General features: G+C 37.7%; 3 protein-coding genes and 1 non-coding gene across 5 annotated transcripts; 2 read left to right on the plus strand and 2 right to left on the minus strand.

Annotated features, from left to right (window-relative positions):
• Positions 1–265: 265 nt before the first annotated feature.
• trnap-cgg lies at positions 266–337 on the plus strand. The gene has a single exon. It is a non-coding gene; the product is annotated as a tRNA-Pro (tRNA).
• A 947-nt stretch (positions 338–1,284) lies between these two features.
• ncbp2 (nuclear cap binding protein subunit 2) lies at positions 1,285–6,441 on the minus strand. Of its 2 annotated transcripts, XM_044200205.1 has the most exons (6): positions 6,283–6,441; positions 5,021–5,107; positions 4,494–4,588; positions 4,135–4,273; positions 1,836–1,884; positions 1,285–1,445 (listed from the first exon to the last, which is right to left on the minus strand). In XM_044200205.1, exons 1-6 carry the CDS (start codon positions 6,355–6,357, stop codon positions 1,420–1,422), a joined length of 471 nt encoding a protein of 156 aa, XP_044056140.1. In that variant the 5' UTR covers positions 6,358–6,441; the 3' UTR covers positions 1,285–1,419. The 2 variants fall into 2 exon arrangements, with proteins under 2 accessions (XP_044056140.1, XP_044056139.1); XM_044200204.1 differs by having other exon boundaries at positions 1,285–1,884; positions 6,283–6,438.
• A 1,752-nt stretch (positions 6,442–8,193) lies between these two features.
• On the minus strand, positions 8,194–10,162 carry fkbp2 (FKBP prolyl isomerase 2). Its single transcript, XM_044200995.1, has 2 exons — positions 9,546–10,162; positions 8,194–8,333 (listed from the first exon to the last, which is right to left on the minus strand). Exon 1 carries the CDS (start codon positions 9,996–9,998, stop codon positions 9,582–9,584), a length of 417 nt encoding a protein of 138 aa, XP_044056930.1. The 5' UTR covers positions 9,999–10,162; the 3' UTR covers positions 8,194–8,333; positions 9,546–9,581.
• Positions 10,163–12,231: 2,069 nt separating this feature from the next.
• LOC122878319 (protein NCBP2AS2-like) lies at positions 12,232–13,670 on the plus strand. The gene is made up of 2 exons (XM_044200996.1): positions 12,232–12,389; positions 12,519–13,670. The coding sequence occupies exon 2, from the start codon at positions 12,613–12,615 to the stop codon at positions 12,916–12,918; it is 306 nt and encodes a 101-aa protein (XP_044056931.1). The 5' UTR covers positions 12,232–12,389; positions 12,519–12,612; the 3' UTR covers positions 12,919–13,670.
• Positions 13,671–14,321: the final 651 nt, after the last annotated feature.

The raw sequence follows: 14,321 nt of genomic DNA on the forward strand, positions 1-14,321 counted from the left end.
ATTAGCATTTTTGCCGAGAGTTAGTTGAAAGGATTGATACAACTCTCATGTCTGCACTGATTTTAGCCTCGTCTGGTTGGACTTACTCTATCAGTGCTGAGTTGCTGTTGTGCTTTGTTGCCCTATTGACCCTAACCCTAGTGCAATGAGATAACTTCTGTTATGAATTAGCGCTATAAAAATAAATTAAATTGAACTGAACAGCTGCATTGTCTCACAGAAAAAAATTATCAATTACAGAGAAAGCTTTTTATTCACTTTCAAGGGCTTGTTGGTCTAGGGGTATGATTCTCGCTTCGGGTGTGAGAGGTCCCGGGTTCAAATCCCGGACAAGCCCATACATTAGAGATCTTATTTGAGCAGCAAAAGTTAATCATGTGGAGTGGTATGAACTGTGTAAGAAGACTTTAATAGATGAAGATTGCTGCTGCCTTTAAGGGGCACTACCAGTACCCTCCCATAGTACAAAGATATATATGCTTTAATTGCAGACATGGATGTCAGGATAATTTTAGGATACAAAGCTATTCAGAGATTCCAATTGATTATTGTCCAACTACCTTTTAAGCTGCTATAATCAGTATGTTATATCAACAAAGGATGAAATGACTGCGTAATATGAAAGGAGTCACTCGTAGTGACAAACTCTAAATATCGCCTGATTCTGTAGTTCCTCTCAGCTTATTGTTTTGATTTTATGGCCCGCAACTTTACTGTTTTGTTCCACTCTCACAGCTCTCATCAGCGTCATTTCCAGCAGCAGGAGGAAGCTCTTGTCTCCAAAAAACCCCACTGCTATTTGGCCAGCACACAACAGCAGACAGACACAGTTAGCATCTAGCTAGTGAACATAGTGGAGCATTTAACAGCTACAAAGCCAGATATTTCCCTCAGAAGTAGGTGGAGACCAAAAACAGCTAAAAGTAGAGCAAATATTAAACTTAAATTTGTCAGGTGTCCACAAACACAAATGATAACATTGCTCTGTATCTGCTGGATATGTAAATAAGCAAGTGTCAACTGAAAAGGTGATGTCAGTGTTGTGTTTACAGCTTGTTTCCACTGCCGGCAATAGACCAAAAAAAAAAAAAAATCGGTTAATGCAGGTTTAAGCTACTATATTACACTCGTTTTTGCTTAATTTTCTAAATACACACAATACATAGGAGGATATGTATTTATGTAATTTTATTCTACCTTAAGAAGCCGGAGTTGACTGACTTTCACAATACCCTTAACTGGCTTCATACATTGTGATTAGGGAAAAAATAATATCACTCGTCAAAAATGTCAAAAAAATCTTTATTTGAAAAAGTATGCACAATTTGGGACACGTTTCATTCATGGAAATCAGTCAGACGATAACCGAACGCTTCCTTTTTATTAGTTCATCAGAACATGTTGTCTTCAACCCCGTCACTACATGCTATCAGAGCCTTTCCAGCCTGTAGGGAAAAGAATGGCATTTCTATATGCAGGACAATGAAAACATCACTAATTATCATGCAGTAACTTTGGGGTCTGGCCTGAGCTACCATGTAGACTGATAGCAGGTACAGAAGTCACAGAGGTAGTAAGAACTGAAAACAAGCCTCCAAAAGAAAGAAATACCAGCTGCTTATTTCTGCGGCCCATGCAGGCCTGCTGTCGAGTTTTTTATGGTGACATTGGGACAAACAATCTATGGTAGCATGTTGTGACATTGCTGAAGAATTAATACCAGTCCAGGAGGGAGGGCGGGGCTCTGTGTAATCCAGGCAGGCTGCTGCGGTGGGGTTCAGTCTAAAAAGTATTGCGTATTGCCTCTGTGGGTCGATGCTGCTGAGCCAGCTTACCGTAGCCACCTCTGGCTGGGTCGTAGTCCTGCCTGTACTCATCTCTCACCTACAGAATAAACAAACACACAGCCAGAGGACACAGGTTATTACACATCTTTCATTATTTTAGTGGAGGGGTTTAATCCTAAAGTTACATAATGGAGGATATTTATTAAAAACAAAAATCTTTTCTGTATTTTTCTGCACAATAAGCCAGTTCTTAGACTAATATTTGTTTGTATTTACACTCTCTCAGAAAGCTTATTATGTACCACAACAACAAAATTGGACATGATTATGTATGTTGTATTTGTTAACAGCATAATAATATACACTTTCATTTTTCAAATGCCATGCAATAGTATTGCTGTCTCTTCAAAGGCCATGGTTAATCATGCATAATTTATTTTGGAAGTTATATCACTTTCTAAATATCATACTGGTGTATTAAAAATGTCATGATAGAGTATTGATTTTTTTTTAAAGTCATTTCAGTATGTTATTTTTTCAAATGCCACAGCATGCTGTTTTATATTGTTTTCCAAAATGCTGTATTGCAGAAAATCCAAAACTTTTTCAATATGAAAGACAGACTACTGGTAGGCAGGAGACCCTGAACACCACAAAGACACAACTGACCAGAAGGATTTGAGGTCCGCGGTGATTTACAATCAAATCACTAGTTATCTGTTCCCCATTCTGCTGGGGAATCTTGTCATGGACCCCTCTGCTGGTTCCTCTATTTTGGTAAACACTGCCAAACTATTTTCTTTTGTTTGTACAATGTGACCTTTCTGGCTTGCTTTTAATATAAGCTACAGTTGAACTGATATGGATTTTTAAAAGATGCTAATATGCAATCTGTTTGAATTAGATTAGATTTTATGCCAAAAGAAGAATTCAGTGTTTCCCTCTGAACTATATCTTTGACAGAGATGAAAAATGATTTTAGCCCATGGGATATTAAAACACTGAACTGATATCCAGCAAATTAACAAAAACAGCATATTCATAAATGTTTGTGAAGTTCATCAAAACTGTTTAAGATTACAGCCCAGCCAATATTGGATTTTTAAGGCTGATATCACTATTTGGGAGTTTAAAACAATATATCAGCAGATAGTCATTTTTTAAAACATAAATACACAATCTTAATACAGATCCCAAGAGATTTGTTTTGTTTATTTAAGAACTGTGACCAAGATACATACTGAGTGAGATATTTTAAGGTTGAAAAATCTACTTATCAGTGCTCTCTTGTGGACAAACTATGTAATGTTGACACTGTTTGGCTGACATATACACCAACAGCGCTATAACTGCATTAAGTTAATATCGGACGATATATCGGCCTGGCTGATTTATTGGTCTAGCTCTACTTAAGACCAATTCAAGTTGGTCTTAAGTTTTCCTTTAGACAACAACATTCCTCATCTAGCTTAAAATAAATGCGGTCCAGCTAACTGCATCCTTTGAGAGGATGGCTGTACCAGCTGGCTGAGATCCAGTCTGAAACTTACATCAGTGATTCCCAAAGTGGGTGCCTTAAAGGTCCAGTGTTTAGGATTTAGTGGTATCTAGGGGTGAAACTGCAGTTTGCAACCATTTAAATACCGCTCGCATCACCCTCCCATCCATGTTAGAGAAACTACGGTGGCCGCGAAACTCGCCAACGGCCCTATCTAGAGCCAGTGTTTTGTTTGTCTGTTCTAGGCTACTGTAGAAACATGATGGTGCAACATGGCGTCCTCCGTAGTAGGGGACCCACTCCCTCTGTACATATAAAAGGGCTTATTCTAAGGTAATGAAAACACAACAATTCTTATTTTCAGGAATAAGGAAAAAACATTAAAAACCCTGTCAAATATGCAGTTATGCCACAGCTAAGGTTGGAAATTGTTTAAGTTCAATATCTGCAAATAAAGTTGCTTAAAACTGAATGATTGACAGTAGGCCTATATTTATTCACATAATATTGACATTAGTTCTTATATGTTAGGTATATTACATCTGTTATTTATTTTGTTAGTTTGTTACAATAAATTCTTATAATAGATAACCGTGGTGTTATTTTTAGCTGAAAATTGTGCACATGTATATGTGTTGTGTGGGAGAAAAGAAGCATAGGAGGGTGCCTTTAACAACAACAAAAATTTTTTTTTTTAAAAATCACTGAAGATTTAAAAAAAAAAAAAAAAAAGGTCAGGGAACCAGTGCTTTTCACATATATTTTTACATATAAAAACCTGTCCGCATCCACAATGAGAATTACAAGCTCAGACAAGTATTCATAAGAAACAGGTGTCAGAATCCTCACCTGTCCTCCAGATTTGCCGCGGCCGTACTGCCGCCCCTCCTTGAAGCCGGCGTCCCAGTCTGTCCTGATGATACGGTCGTCCAGTCGTGTGCCATTAATGAAGCGCATGGCATTTTCTGCGCCTGCACGTGTGTAGTATCTGGTACAGCAGGGGTTAAGGTCTCCTAAACGTGCACAACATGCACACTTCATGCTGTAGTGGTGAGCTCATCATAACAATACGTGGTACTTTAGTTAGTAACCAGGCAGGCAGATTGTTGACTTGGTACTGAGGTGTGTTTGCTGTGCATGTAAGTGAATGCAAGTATTTTTAAAACAAAGACTATTTTTAAGTTGGGTCTCATATTTAAAAAAGATACTCTACAAAGCAGAATCCGCAGGCTGTCTTCTTGACTTTATCCAGACCAATGATGATGCGCTTGACGTCTCCACTTTTAGAAAACAGCTCGTGTACCTGTTTATCAGTTACAAAAATAACAGAGACAAGCGAGAAGAGAATCGTCTAAGAGATAAGAAATATCCGTTAAGACAATCCTGGAAATACTTTCAAAAATTAATAAAATAGGTTTGAAATATATCAATATTTCAATATAATCCACTAGAAGCAGTCCCTGGATTTAAATACAGAATGCACAAGTATATCACACTCAAATTCATATGACAACATACTAACTGCTAGAGTCATAAGACATGGGGACCTGAAAATAAAGTCACAGGCCATAAAAACATGGAAAAACTAGCAACAACAAATCTTTTAGAAACCCAGAGCTACTTTTTCCATCTTCTTGTCATAAATGAACATGATGAGAATTAAACCAATTTCCAAAGAAGTTGATGCAGGGCTTTAACTGATGATGTACTCAGTAATAATGGCAGTGTATCCTACCTGCTCCTCAGTGGTGTAGAAGGAGAGATTCCCAACATATAAAGTGTGGCTCTGCTTCAGCAGCTTCTCCTGATCATAGCGGTTACCCTGAAAACACAAGCAACATTAGAAATATGAGTAAGCACTACTCTCAAGAAGCTAAGATGACGCTGAAGTTAGCTCCCGATTTGCAGCTTCCGATTTGGCAGTTAAGGGGAAAGTTAAGGGAAACTTAGATGGACAGTTCACCACAAAATCAAAAATACACATATCTCCTCTTACCTGTCGTGGTATTTATCCATCTAGACTGATTTGGCGTGAGTTGCCAAGTTTTGGAGATATCAGGCGGAGAGACGTCTGCATTTTTTGAATATAATGGGACTATATGGCATTCGGCTTGTGGTGCTTAAAGAGCCAAAAAAATAAATTTGAAAAACTCAACAACAAGGTCTCTTTCCAGAGACACAGACCTTGTTGTGAGCAGTTTCATGTAGGAACTATCGGTAGAAAGAAAATAGTTCCTACATGAAACTGCTCACAACAAATCTGTGGATTATCTTGAGTAACCAGGTCATGATTTATGGAAAGAGATTACTACAAATCTAGTCCAGATTTGACCAGTCTAGTTATAGTGGTTTTTGATCTGGACCAATGTGGTCTATGCGTTAAAATCGCCCTTTTAAAAAGGTTTTTACCAATTTAAAAGTGGGTTTCAGACTGCGTTAAGGCTTTACCAAAGATGCTCCCACAATGTCTAATAGGCTTTCACAACAGTAAGAGGTGCAAAAAAGCGGAGGCTCGGTCGCTCAGCACTGTAAATTTTCCTTAACTTTCCCCTTAACTGCCTAATCGGAAGCTAACTTCAGCGTCGTGAAGCTAAGGACACTGGCCAGAGGTTCTCCATTGTAGCTTACAGTGGTAGGCAGCTTACCGGTACCCTGCTTCTGCTGAACACTGTTAGCGGTTTGTAGATGAGCTAATTTTATGATGGTAAAATGGGTATTAGGAATTAACACAGCATCAAAGGTGCCTTAAGAGTTAACCAGGATTAATCCATGCCCATATCGCTTTTCCTTAATGTCTGTGTCAAGTCAAAGGAAGCACCTCAGAGAGGTCTTAAATCTAAGGTTACAAAGAAATAAATGGATCCACAAAAAGCACGAGCTGCCCGCTGTTGTTTGCTAACGGTTGTTACCTGTTAGCTAACAAGATAAACCGTTACGTTAACGTTAAAAACCTCAGGTACTGGCGTTCCTTAAGAATATTTCCCAATTTTACGTTACCTTAAAATGCTGGTCTCTGTATTGACTAACATCGATGTAAGAATCACTAGTCAAAGCGTTTAATTTAACAGACATTGTGGAGAAATCGCGGATAGGCGGACTGCAGCTATTCAACAGTTAGCATGGCGGAAAAGCGATGACGTAGTTTCAGTTCACATGTCCGTCCTTTCAAGAACTCCGGGTGGAACATCTTGATGTCAACATGGCGCCCCCTGTTGGTGTGTTCTTGATGTAAATTTTTGCTGGAACCATGAGAATGTTGAGACCTAAAAATTGTGTCAGAGCCCTGAAATGAAACTTTACTACACCCATCATAACGCCACTCTTTCGGCAGTTTTTCTTTCCAATACACACTTGAACACCTTTAGTCTAATTAAGTAGTTAATATTCGTTATTTTTAATGTGGGAACTGTTTGCAAATGTCACCCAAAATTATTTATATTATATGTGAACACTGACAATACCTCACAGCCTGTGAAGACATAAACTATGGAAAAGGAAAAAGAAGCAGCACATCTGACCTTTGAAACAAAGAAACTTCTTTATTCATTAAGATTTTGAAGAGTTTTTAATTTTCCTGTATTTGTCTTTAAAAATTCGACCCAATACGCTAAATCCAATTCTGTGGGCTTGGCATTTTAAACTGTGCAAAGTCACATGACTATTGCAAGCTGGAAGTTGAACTGTGAGATGTGGTGCCACACTATTGGCTGCTATCATTTTTGTCATTGGCTACTGATAGACTGGTCCTCTTGTTTGACTTGCCATTTTATCCTGTGAGTCTTTGTTTTTGTTGTTGATAGTTTACTAATAATTTTCAAATATTTTTCAAATATTTTAATGATATTTTACTTTCTCCCCCAGATATTATTTGGATAGTTTACCAATATATTTAAGATATTTTACAAATATTTGTTTGGATATTTTACTAATATTTTTTGAATATTTTACTTTTCTTTTCGGAATATTATACCAATATTTTTCATATATATTGTAAAATATTTGTTAGATATTTTATGGAGTTTTTTAACATATATTTTACTAATATTTTTCCAGATATTTAACTAATAGTTTTTGGATATTTTACAGATTTTCCCCCCTGGATATTTTACTAATTTTTTCGTTATATTTTTCAGATATTTAAAAAAAACTATTAGTTTTCTTTCCTTACTTTCTGATTGAACGCCTTTTAATATGCTTGTGTCTGACTCTGATCAAGACCACATGTCAAAAAACTGGTCTTATTCACAAAGGATTTGCCCCTTACAACATGCAAAATTGTAAGTTTAATGATTAAGTGTTATAGTACGTTTATAGGGTGTTATTACAAGAATAGTTCAGTGCATAAATCAGACTTCACAAATGACTTTTAAAAGTGTTAACATAGCGCTTTATAGACTGCACTACCCAACTATAGGTCTACTATACACCATACATGAGACATACAGAGGTTTCAAACTTAGTGCAAATCAGAAAAAAACCTCTTGTATTTTGTTCATGCGGCATTTGTTATGACTAAGAGCCATAAAATACACATAAAAGTAAGTGAAGCCAAGGAAAACTGTAAAACTTGTGTTTTCGTGTCCAACAAAACCACTTCAGACTGCAGCGTTTCCTGTAAGGTCAACATTTTATTATCATAATTGAAATATTTAAAGTGAACAAAAACATCTAATATTTATCTTAATCTGACTAAATCAACAACCTCAATTATTAAGTGAAAATAATGTAGAGATATTAATGAACCTGCTTATAAATCACAGAACATTAAAAACAAAAGTGAGATGAAACGGCAGGGCATGACTTAATCAGCCCCTGGCCAAATACTGAGTTTAGCTGCTCACTGTCAATTCTACTAATGTTTAGCAAGGACATACAGTCAGTTCTTGTATCATATAATAACTTCAATAAATCAGAGCACAATAAGCAAAGCCAGTGAAAGGAGGACAGTGGCTCTGCCGTGGGGTTGCCAACTCTACTCTCAGATTTGCCATGTAGTCTTCATCAGAGGTCAGACGATCTCCACTTAATGCTGCAGCAGCTCCTGGAACCTGAAATAAAATTACAGTCCACTAAACATTCACGTCATAAATGTTTTAAAATATTTAAAGATGCCAACAGTTGTTATTCAGTATTTATTAATTTTACCAGTTGATGCTACTTCTAATAAGGCCTGGGTATCGAAATCTGATACTGATACAACACTGGAGTTTCGGCACCTATACCAAAACAGTACTTCTTTCACTTCCTGTCGCCTGCAGCTGTACAGCTCCTTGTTCCATTACTCTGAAATATTCAAAACTGATCAGTTGTCAAAAAATGCTAAAAAATAACATTGGCTTGTTTTGTAGACTAATTTTTGCCAAACTAAGGTGGTTAGCGCTAACCTCTGTGACAAATACAGAGTTATTTCCTATATTTCCTATGAGTACTTCACAATAAAAACCCTGTGTTTCGCAAGTTGAATGCTTTTTTTTTTAGCAGTAGTGATTTTACAGATACAACAATGATTGAAACAGGGATAAAATACACAAGGGACAGACAAACAAAGAGAAAAAACAGAAAAAGGCAAACAAACAAACAAAAAATAAAGTTTCATGTAGGAACTATTTACTCTCTACCCATAGTTCCTACATGAAACTGCTCAGAACAAGCTCTGTAGATTATCTTGAGTAACCAGGTCATGATTTCTGGAAAGAGACATTGCTGTTGAGTTTTTATTTATTAAATTTTTTTTTTGGGGGCTTTGAGCACCACAAGCCGAGTGCCATATAGATCCATTATATTAAAAAAAGGCAGACATCTCTACGGTCGATATCTCCAAAACTCGAGAACTCACACTAAAACAATCTAGATGGATAAATAGCACTACAGGTAGAGGAAAAATGTGTATTTTTGATTTTGGGGTGAACCGTCCCTTTAAGCTGGATCCAGCTGTATTACCTAAACTTGATGTGTGTGCTCTGAGTACAGATCTAGTTTTAAGACCTTTATTTTTCAGCTGATATTGAGCTTACATCAGAATCAGAAATACTTTACATCGAGCTTACATGGTACATGTTCCTAAATCAGTTTGCCTCACGGGAAAGCTGAGGCCATGTTTTACTCCAGGAATAAGGGGGGTAAATATAGGGCCCGAACAGCTCACTTGATCTCGGGACCCCAATCAGGTTAATCCAGCCATGCATCTAAAGCAGCGCAAATCACTGTCTAGCCAGGAGGGTTCTTCAGAAGCAAGGCGGCACACATCTGTAATAACTCACGTTTTGAAAGTTGCCTTCCTTGCCATCTCTTCTTCATCAAAGGTCGGATCTCCTCTCGATGCTGAGTAGCTCCACTTCGAAGATGAGCGTCGCTCCCCCGGGGATCTTCGGAGGAGCTCCCCGGTCTCCGTAGCCCAGCTCGGCGGGGATGACCAGCTTCCTCTTCTCGCCCTCGCACATTCCCAGCAGGCCCTGGTCCCAGCCTTTGATCACCTGGCCAGTGCCCAGGGTGAAGGTGAAGGGCCTGTCGCGGGGAATGCTGCTGTCGAACTCGGTGCCGTCCTCCAGCTTGCCCGTGTAGTGCATGTTCAGCACGTCTCCTTTGCGGGACTTGATGGGGCAGTTGTCCACTCGCTTCTTGATGCCGATCTGCAGCTTCTTCTTCTCGGCTCCGCTCACCGCCACCGGGCTCAGAGACAGCACCGTCACGGCGAACAACAGAAGCACCCGCATGGCTGCAGTCCACTCACAGTTTCCGGGTGTGAAAGGGTTTAGTTTGGTGAAGACTAAGCTCAACGACCAGTGGTGAGTTTGTGGAGGATGAATAAGGGAAATGAGCTGGGAAATGAGCAGGGAAATGTGTTATCTAAAGAGGATGTACGTACGAAAGACCCCGGACGTATTTCACCGGCTGGTGTTACACGCAAAAATGTCCGGAAAACAGTCTGTCACAAAGCTGAAGTTAGCTTCAGATTCGTAAGGATAAGGATTCGTGAGTTAAAGGGAAATTTAAAGGATAATTTCTCTGCTGCTTTTAATTGTTAAACCACTTAAAGGTGTAAAACAAGAACCTTGACCTTCGAAATAGTAGGCTGACCAAATAATCTTGACCCTAGATTTACTTAGGCTACTTAAAATATGTGATAACTTTGCTTTTTATGTTGTTGTTTTTTTGTTATAGCAAAAATATATGTAGCCTCAATGTAAGAGTTCAATGTAAACAATCAGACATGTGTGCTCTCTTGCAATAAAGTGCTTTTAAAAAGATCCGAACACTAGCTTTGTCGGGAACTTTCAGCTGCGTCTCATGGTCTTCCTCTGTGAAGTTTAATACAGAATAGAGGTTTTGAAAGGAATCTCTATGCATGTATTAGTCAATCTACTGAAGTAAGCTACTGTGCAGTTTTGAGGTACTTTTACTTTATTTGAGTATTTTCATTTTAAACAACTTTATTTACTCGACACTTATTTTAAAGCAGTAGTTAACATTTTTATTCAAAACACATAATAATAAGATAAGATAAGCTTATAAGGTATGATGCATTGTAATAGATTAAACCACCAAAAGTGCGTAAAGTAGTTAAAATTAGTTCTACCTCAAATGACTACAACATTAAAATGCTGCTTACATATTAATGCATCAGCAATACTCGAACAATAAGTCATATAACAAGTACTTTGATACTTTAAGTATTATTTGATGATAATAGTTCTGTACTTTTATTTAAGTAAGATTTTTAATTAATTACTTTTACTTGTAATTGAGTATTTTAATATTGTGGTACTAGTACTTCTACTTAGGATCTGAATACTTCACCCACCATTGATGACATCGGAGAAAACTCCATCTGGAAAAAGCTAGGAAGTGGATCTTGAGTTAAGATGGATTTATTTAGTCAAAGAAACATTTTTTCTCCGCTTTTTCTCCACCCAGACCCCATCAAACTACATCAGTGGTGGAGGAAGTATTCAGATTCTTTACTTAAGTTAAAGTATCAATACCACACTGTAAAAATACTCCATTATGAGTAAAAGTCCTAAATTGAAAACGTTACTTAAGTAAAAGTACACAATGCAGAGAAATGGCCCCTGTGAGTTTATATAGTTTATCTAATAAATTGTTATTATTATTCATGCATTAATATTTAAGCAGCAGTTTTCTCTTGTACTTGGTTGAGGTGAAGTACATTTTTTAACTATTTGATATAGGGCTGAAACTAATGATTGTTTTCATTATGGATTAATCTGCTGGTCATTTTCTTGATCAATCCATTTACTCTATATTATAGTCACAATTAAACAGAACTCAAGGTGACACCTTGAAACGCCTTTACGTGTTTTGTCCGACCAACAGACCGAACCTCAAAATGATTCAGTTTACTGACGAAGAAAAGCAGCAAATTGTCACATTTGATGAAATGTTTCAGGCATTTTTGCATGAAGAATAACTTTGACAATTAATCAGTTATCAAAACATACAGTGATCAATTAGACCAATCAACTAATTGATTAATTGACTAATCATTTAAGCTCAATTATTATGTACTGTTGGGTAGTTTAATTTTTTGCATCATGTTTTAAAAGTTCTTCATGTGTTTTGTATGTCAAATCTTAATTTGTAAAGTAACTAGTAACTAAAGCTGTCAGATAATTGTAGTGGAATAAAGAGTACAGTATTTCTCTGAGAAATGAGAAAGTGTCATGAAATGGAAATACTCTATACTAAGTAAAGTACAGATACCTTAAAATATGTACATAAGTACATTACTTGAGTAAATGTACTTAGTTACATTCCACCTCTGGACTACGTGTACATCAAAAACCACTGTAGGCTTGTCAAATCTGAGATACAGTGAGCCTTTTGATTGATTTTTCTCATTTTCTTTTCTTTTATTTAATTATTAATGAATGTATAGTTAGAGTCCCGATCCACACTCCATTCCAGTTGGTGGCGGTAATGCACCATAACGTTGATTGCCAACCGCCATAAACCTTTACGAAGAGGAAGAAGAAGAAGCAGCAGCAGCAGCAGAAGAAGAAGAAGAAGAAGAACATCATCCACAGTCTATTATGTCATCCTTTGCAACCATAGACTACACCAAGCGGTCACCTCGTTCAGCTGAAGTAAGTCAACTTTTTTTATGTGTTGTTATTTACATTTACACCACAGCCGCAACATATATGACAGTACAAGCTACCGTAGACGAATTTATGTCTTCAGCCAACTAACGATAAACGTTGGTGTCATTACAGGGCTGAAATACACGAGGGTTGGACAGCTAGCTAAGTTAGCTGGGTAAGCTAACGTGTCAGGTCGGACAAGGATCTTTGGGAAACACTCGACAAAATGCTCGCTCGTATGTTATTTAACCTCATCAACAACCACCATGTCGTTGAGAAGTTGGCAGAGTCCCGTCCGATTCGCAGGGCGGCCCAGATCACAGCGTACGCCATCACCAAGGCTCAGATAGCCGGCCGGGACGCTTCGGAGCGGGTCATGCGCTCCCAGACGCTGCGGCAGGTCCGGGCGGAGGCCGACAGAGTCCCCGGTGACCTGGGAGAGTTGGGCAGCCGCCTCAGGAAAGTCAGAGAGACATTTGTGAATGAAGTGAAGGAGGGATGGAAGGACGGCTCCAGACAGATCAAGAAATAAAGAGGACAGACTGGCTGATAATAAAGCTTTTTGGCAAGCTGACAACATCTCATGTTTTTGTATCCTCACCTAACTGTCTATGGAAGAAACAATGCTTTAAGGAGAGCTGAGGAGACGTGATGTATAAACAATCTGCCTCAGCAATGCATGACAGCAGTGTGGTGGTTATCTGCAAACATCAGAATGTGGCTTCATGTTGGACACTGATCACTTCGCAATCAGGAATGGTGGTTGTTAATAATGTGGAGAGGTTCAGATAAATGATGATAAACTGTGGTTAACAAAATAAATTTACTGTATTCACATTTCAGTGAACACATGGACACATGGTGTTTATTTGATCTTTCAGAAAGCCTGTGGAAAAGTAGGAACTATAAACTAAGTGGAAGTTGGGATTAGTGTGGAAAGGTTAAGTGCACTTCTCTGAAGTAATCTGACAATTCAACAGACTCCTGGAACTGCCTTTTATTGATGGCTTCTTCACATTAATCTATGATACAGAACCACGTACTGGTAGCTCAACTAACGATGTTCTGACAAAAGTATTGCGTCCACCGATGTGCACATTCATGCACCTATGACACCAATCTGCTGAAGAGCTTTTATGGATCTGTACATGAAGTTGTCTTGGTAAATAATTTTATTGGTTTAAAATGTACTTATAGTGAGATATAGTGGTGTGTGTATATATAGACAACAAATTCACTATTTTGTTCTGACTACATAAATAAAGATTATAATTTATAACAACACTTTGACTGCTAGACAGTGTCCATTGATATTATTTTCCATTGATATGTTAATTTTAAGGACATAAAGCAAGTTTAACGAGAAAAATATATGGAAACTAAATTGTCCAAGTTAAGATGGTTAAATTAGATCTTAAAAACATAATTTTTGTGTGCTTATGTGAATGCAACTATTGAGGTGTGGACTAATGTCAGGAACTGACTGTAAGAAAAGTAGTGTCAGATTTAACATAGTACTTTATTTATCCCCCGACAAACTGTTGTGAAGCGCCTGCAGTACAAAGTAGGAACAAACAAAATATACAAATAAAAGATTATCAGTAAGGTGCAAAAAAAACAAATTTACACAATGCCAGAAATGTTAACAGGTTAACGGTAAGTATCATAATTAAAAATCTAACAGGTTAATGGTAGGGATCACAGATGTGTATGAGAATTGGTATATAGCTATGTATGTACAATACCAAATCCTACGTACAGGTAAGTGTATATGGGTCATTCAAAAAGTTCAATGATTATGTCCACAATATTACACGTAATGTGCCTTTATTGCACATTAGATCCATGTCCCGTAAATCAGAGTTGCAATGATTGTAATCCACGGAGAGACAGTAATCCAGAGAGAAGTGCGGAGTCAGGAGTGAAGTTCATAGT

This window comes from Siniperca chuatsi, linkage group LG6, assembly GCF_020085105.1.
Source record: "Siniperca chuatsi isolate FFG_IHB_CAS linkage group LG6, ASM2008510v1, whole genome shotgun sequence".
NCBI classification, from domain to species: Eukaryota; Metazoa; Chordata; class Actinopteri; order Centrarchiformes; family Sinipercidae; genus Siniperca; species Siniperca chuatsi.

Bases quoted from the DNA above. Each gene is read 5' to 3' on its own strand.
- ncbp2 (XM_044200204.1), bottom strand. From the start codon at position 6,357: ATGTCTGTTAAATTAAACGCTTTGACTAGTGATTCTTACATCGATGTT. The intron at 4,274-4,493 runs GTATCTTTTTTA...CTGCTGTACCAG, and splicing joins TGCGGATTCTGCTTTGTAGA to ATACTACACACGTGCAGGCG. The intron at 1,885-4,134 runs GTGAGGATTCTG...TTTATTCTGTAG, and splicing joins GCGGCAAATCTGGAGGACAG to GTGAGAGATGAGTACAGGCA.
- fkbp2 (XM_044200995.1), bottom strand. From the start codon at position 9,998: ATGCGGGTGCTTCTGTTGTTCGCCGTGACGGTGCTGTCTCTGAGCCCG.
- LOC122878319 (XM_044200996.1), top strand. From the start codon at position 12,613: ATGCTCGCTCGTATGTTATTTAACCTCATCAACAACCACCATGTCGTT.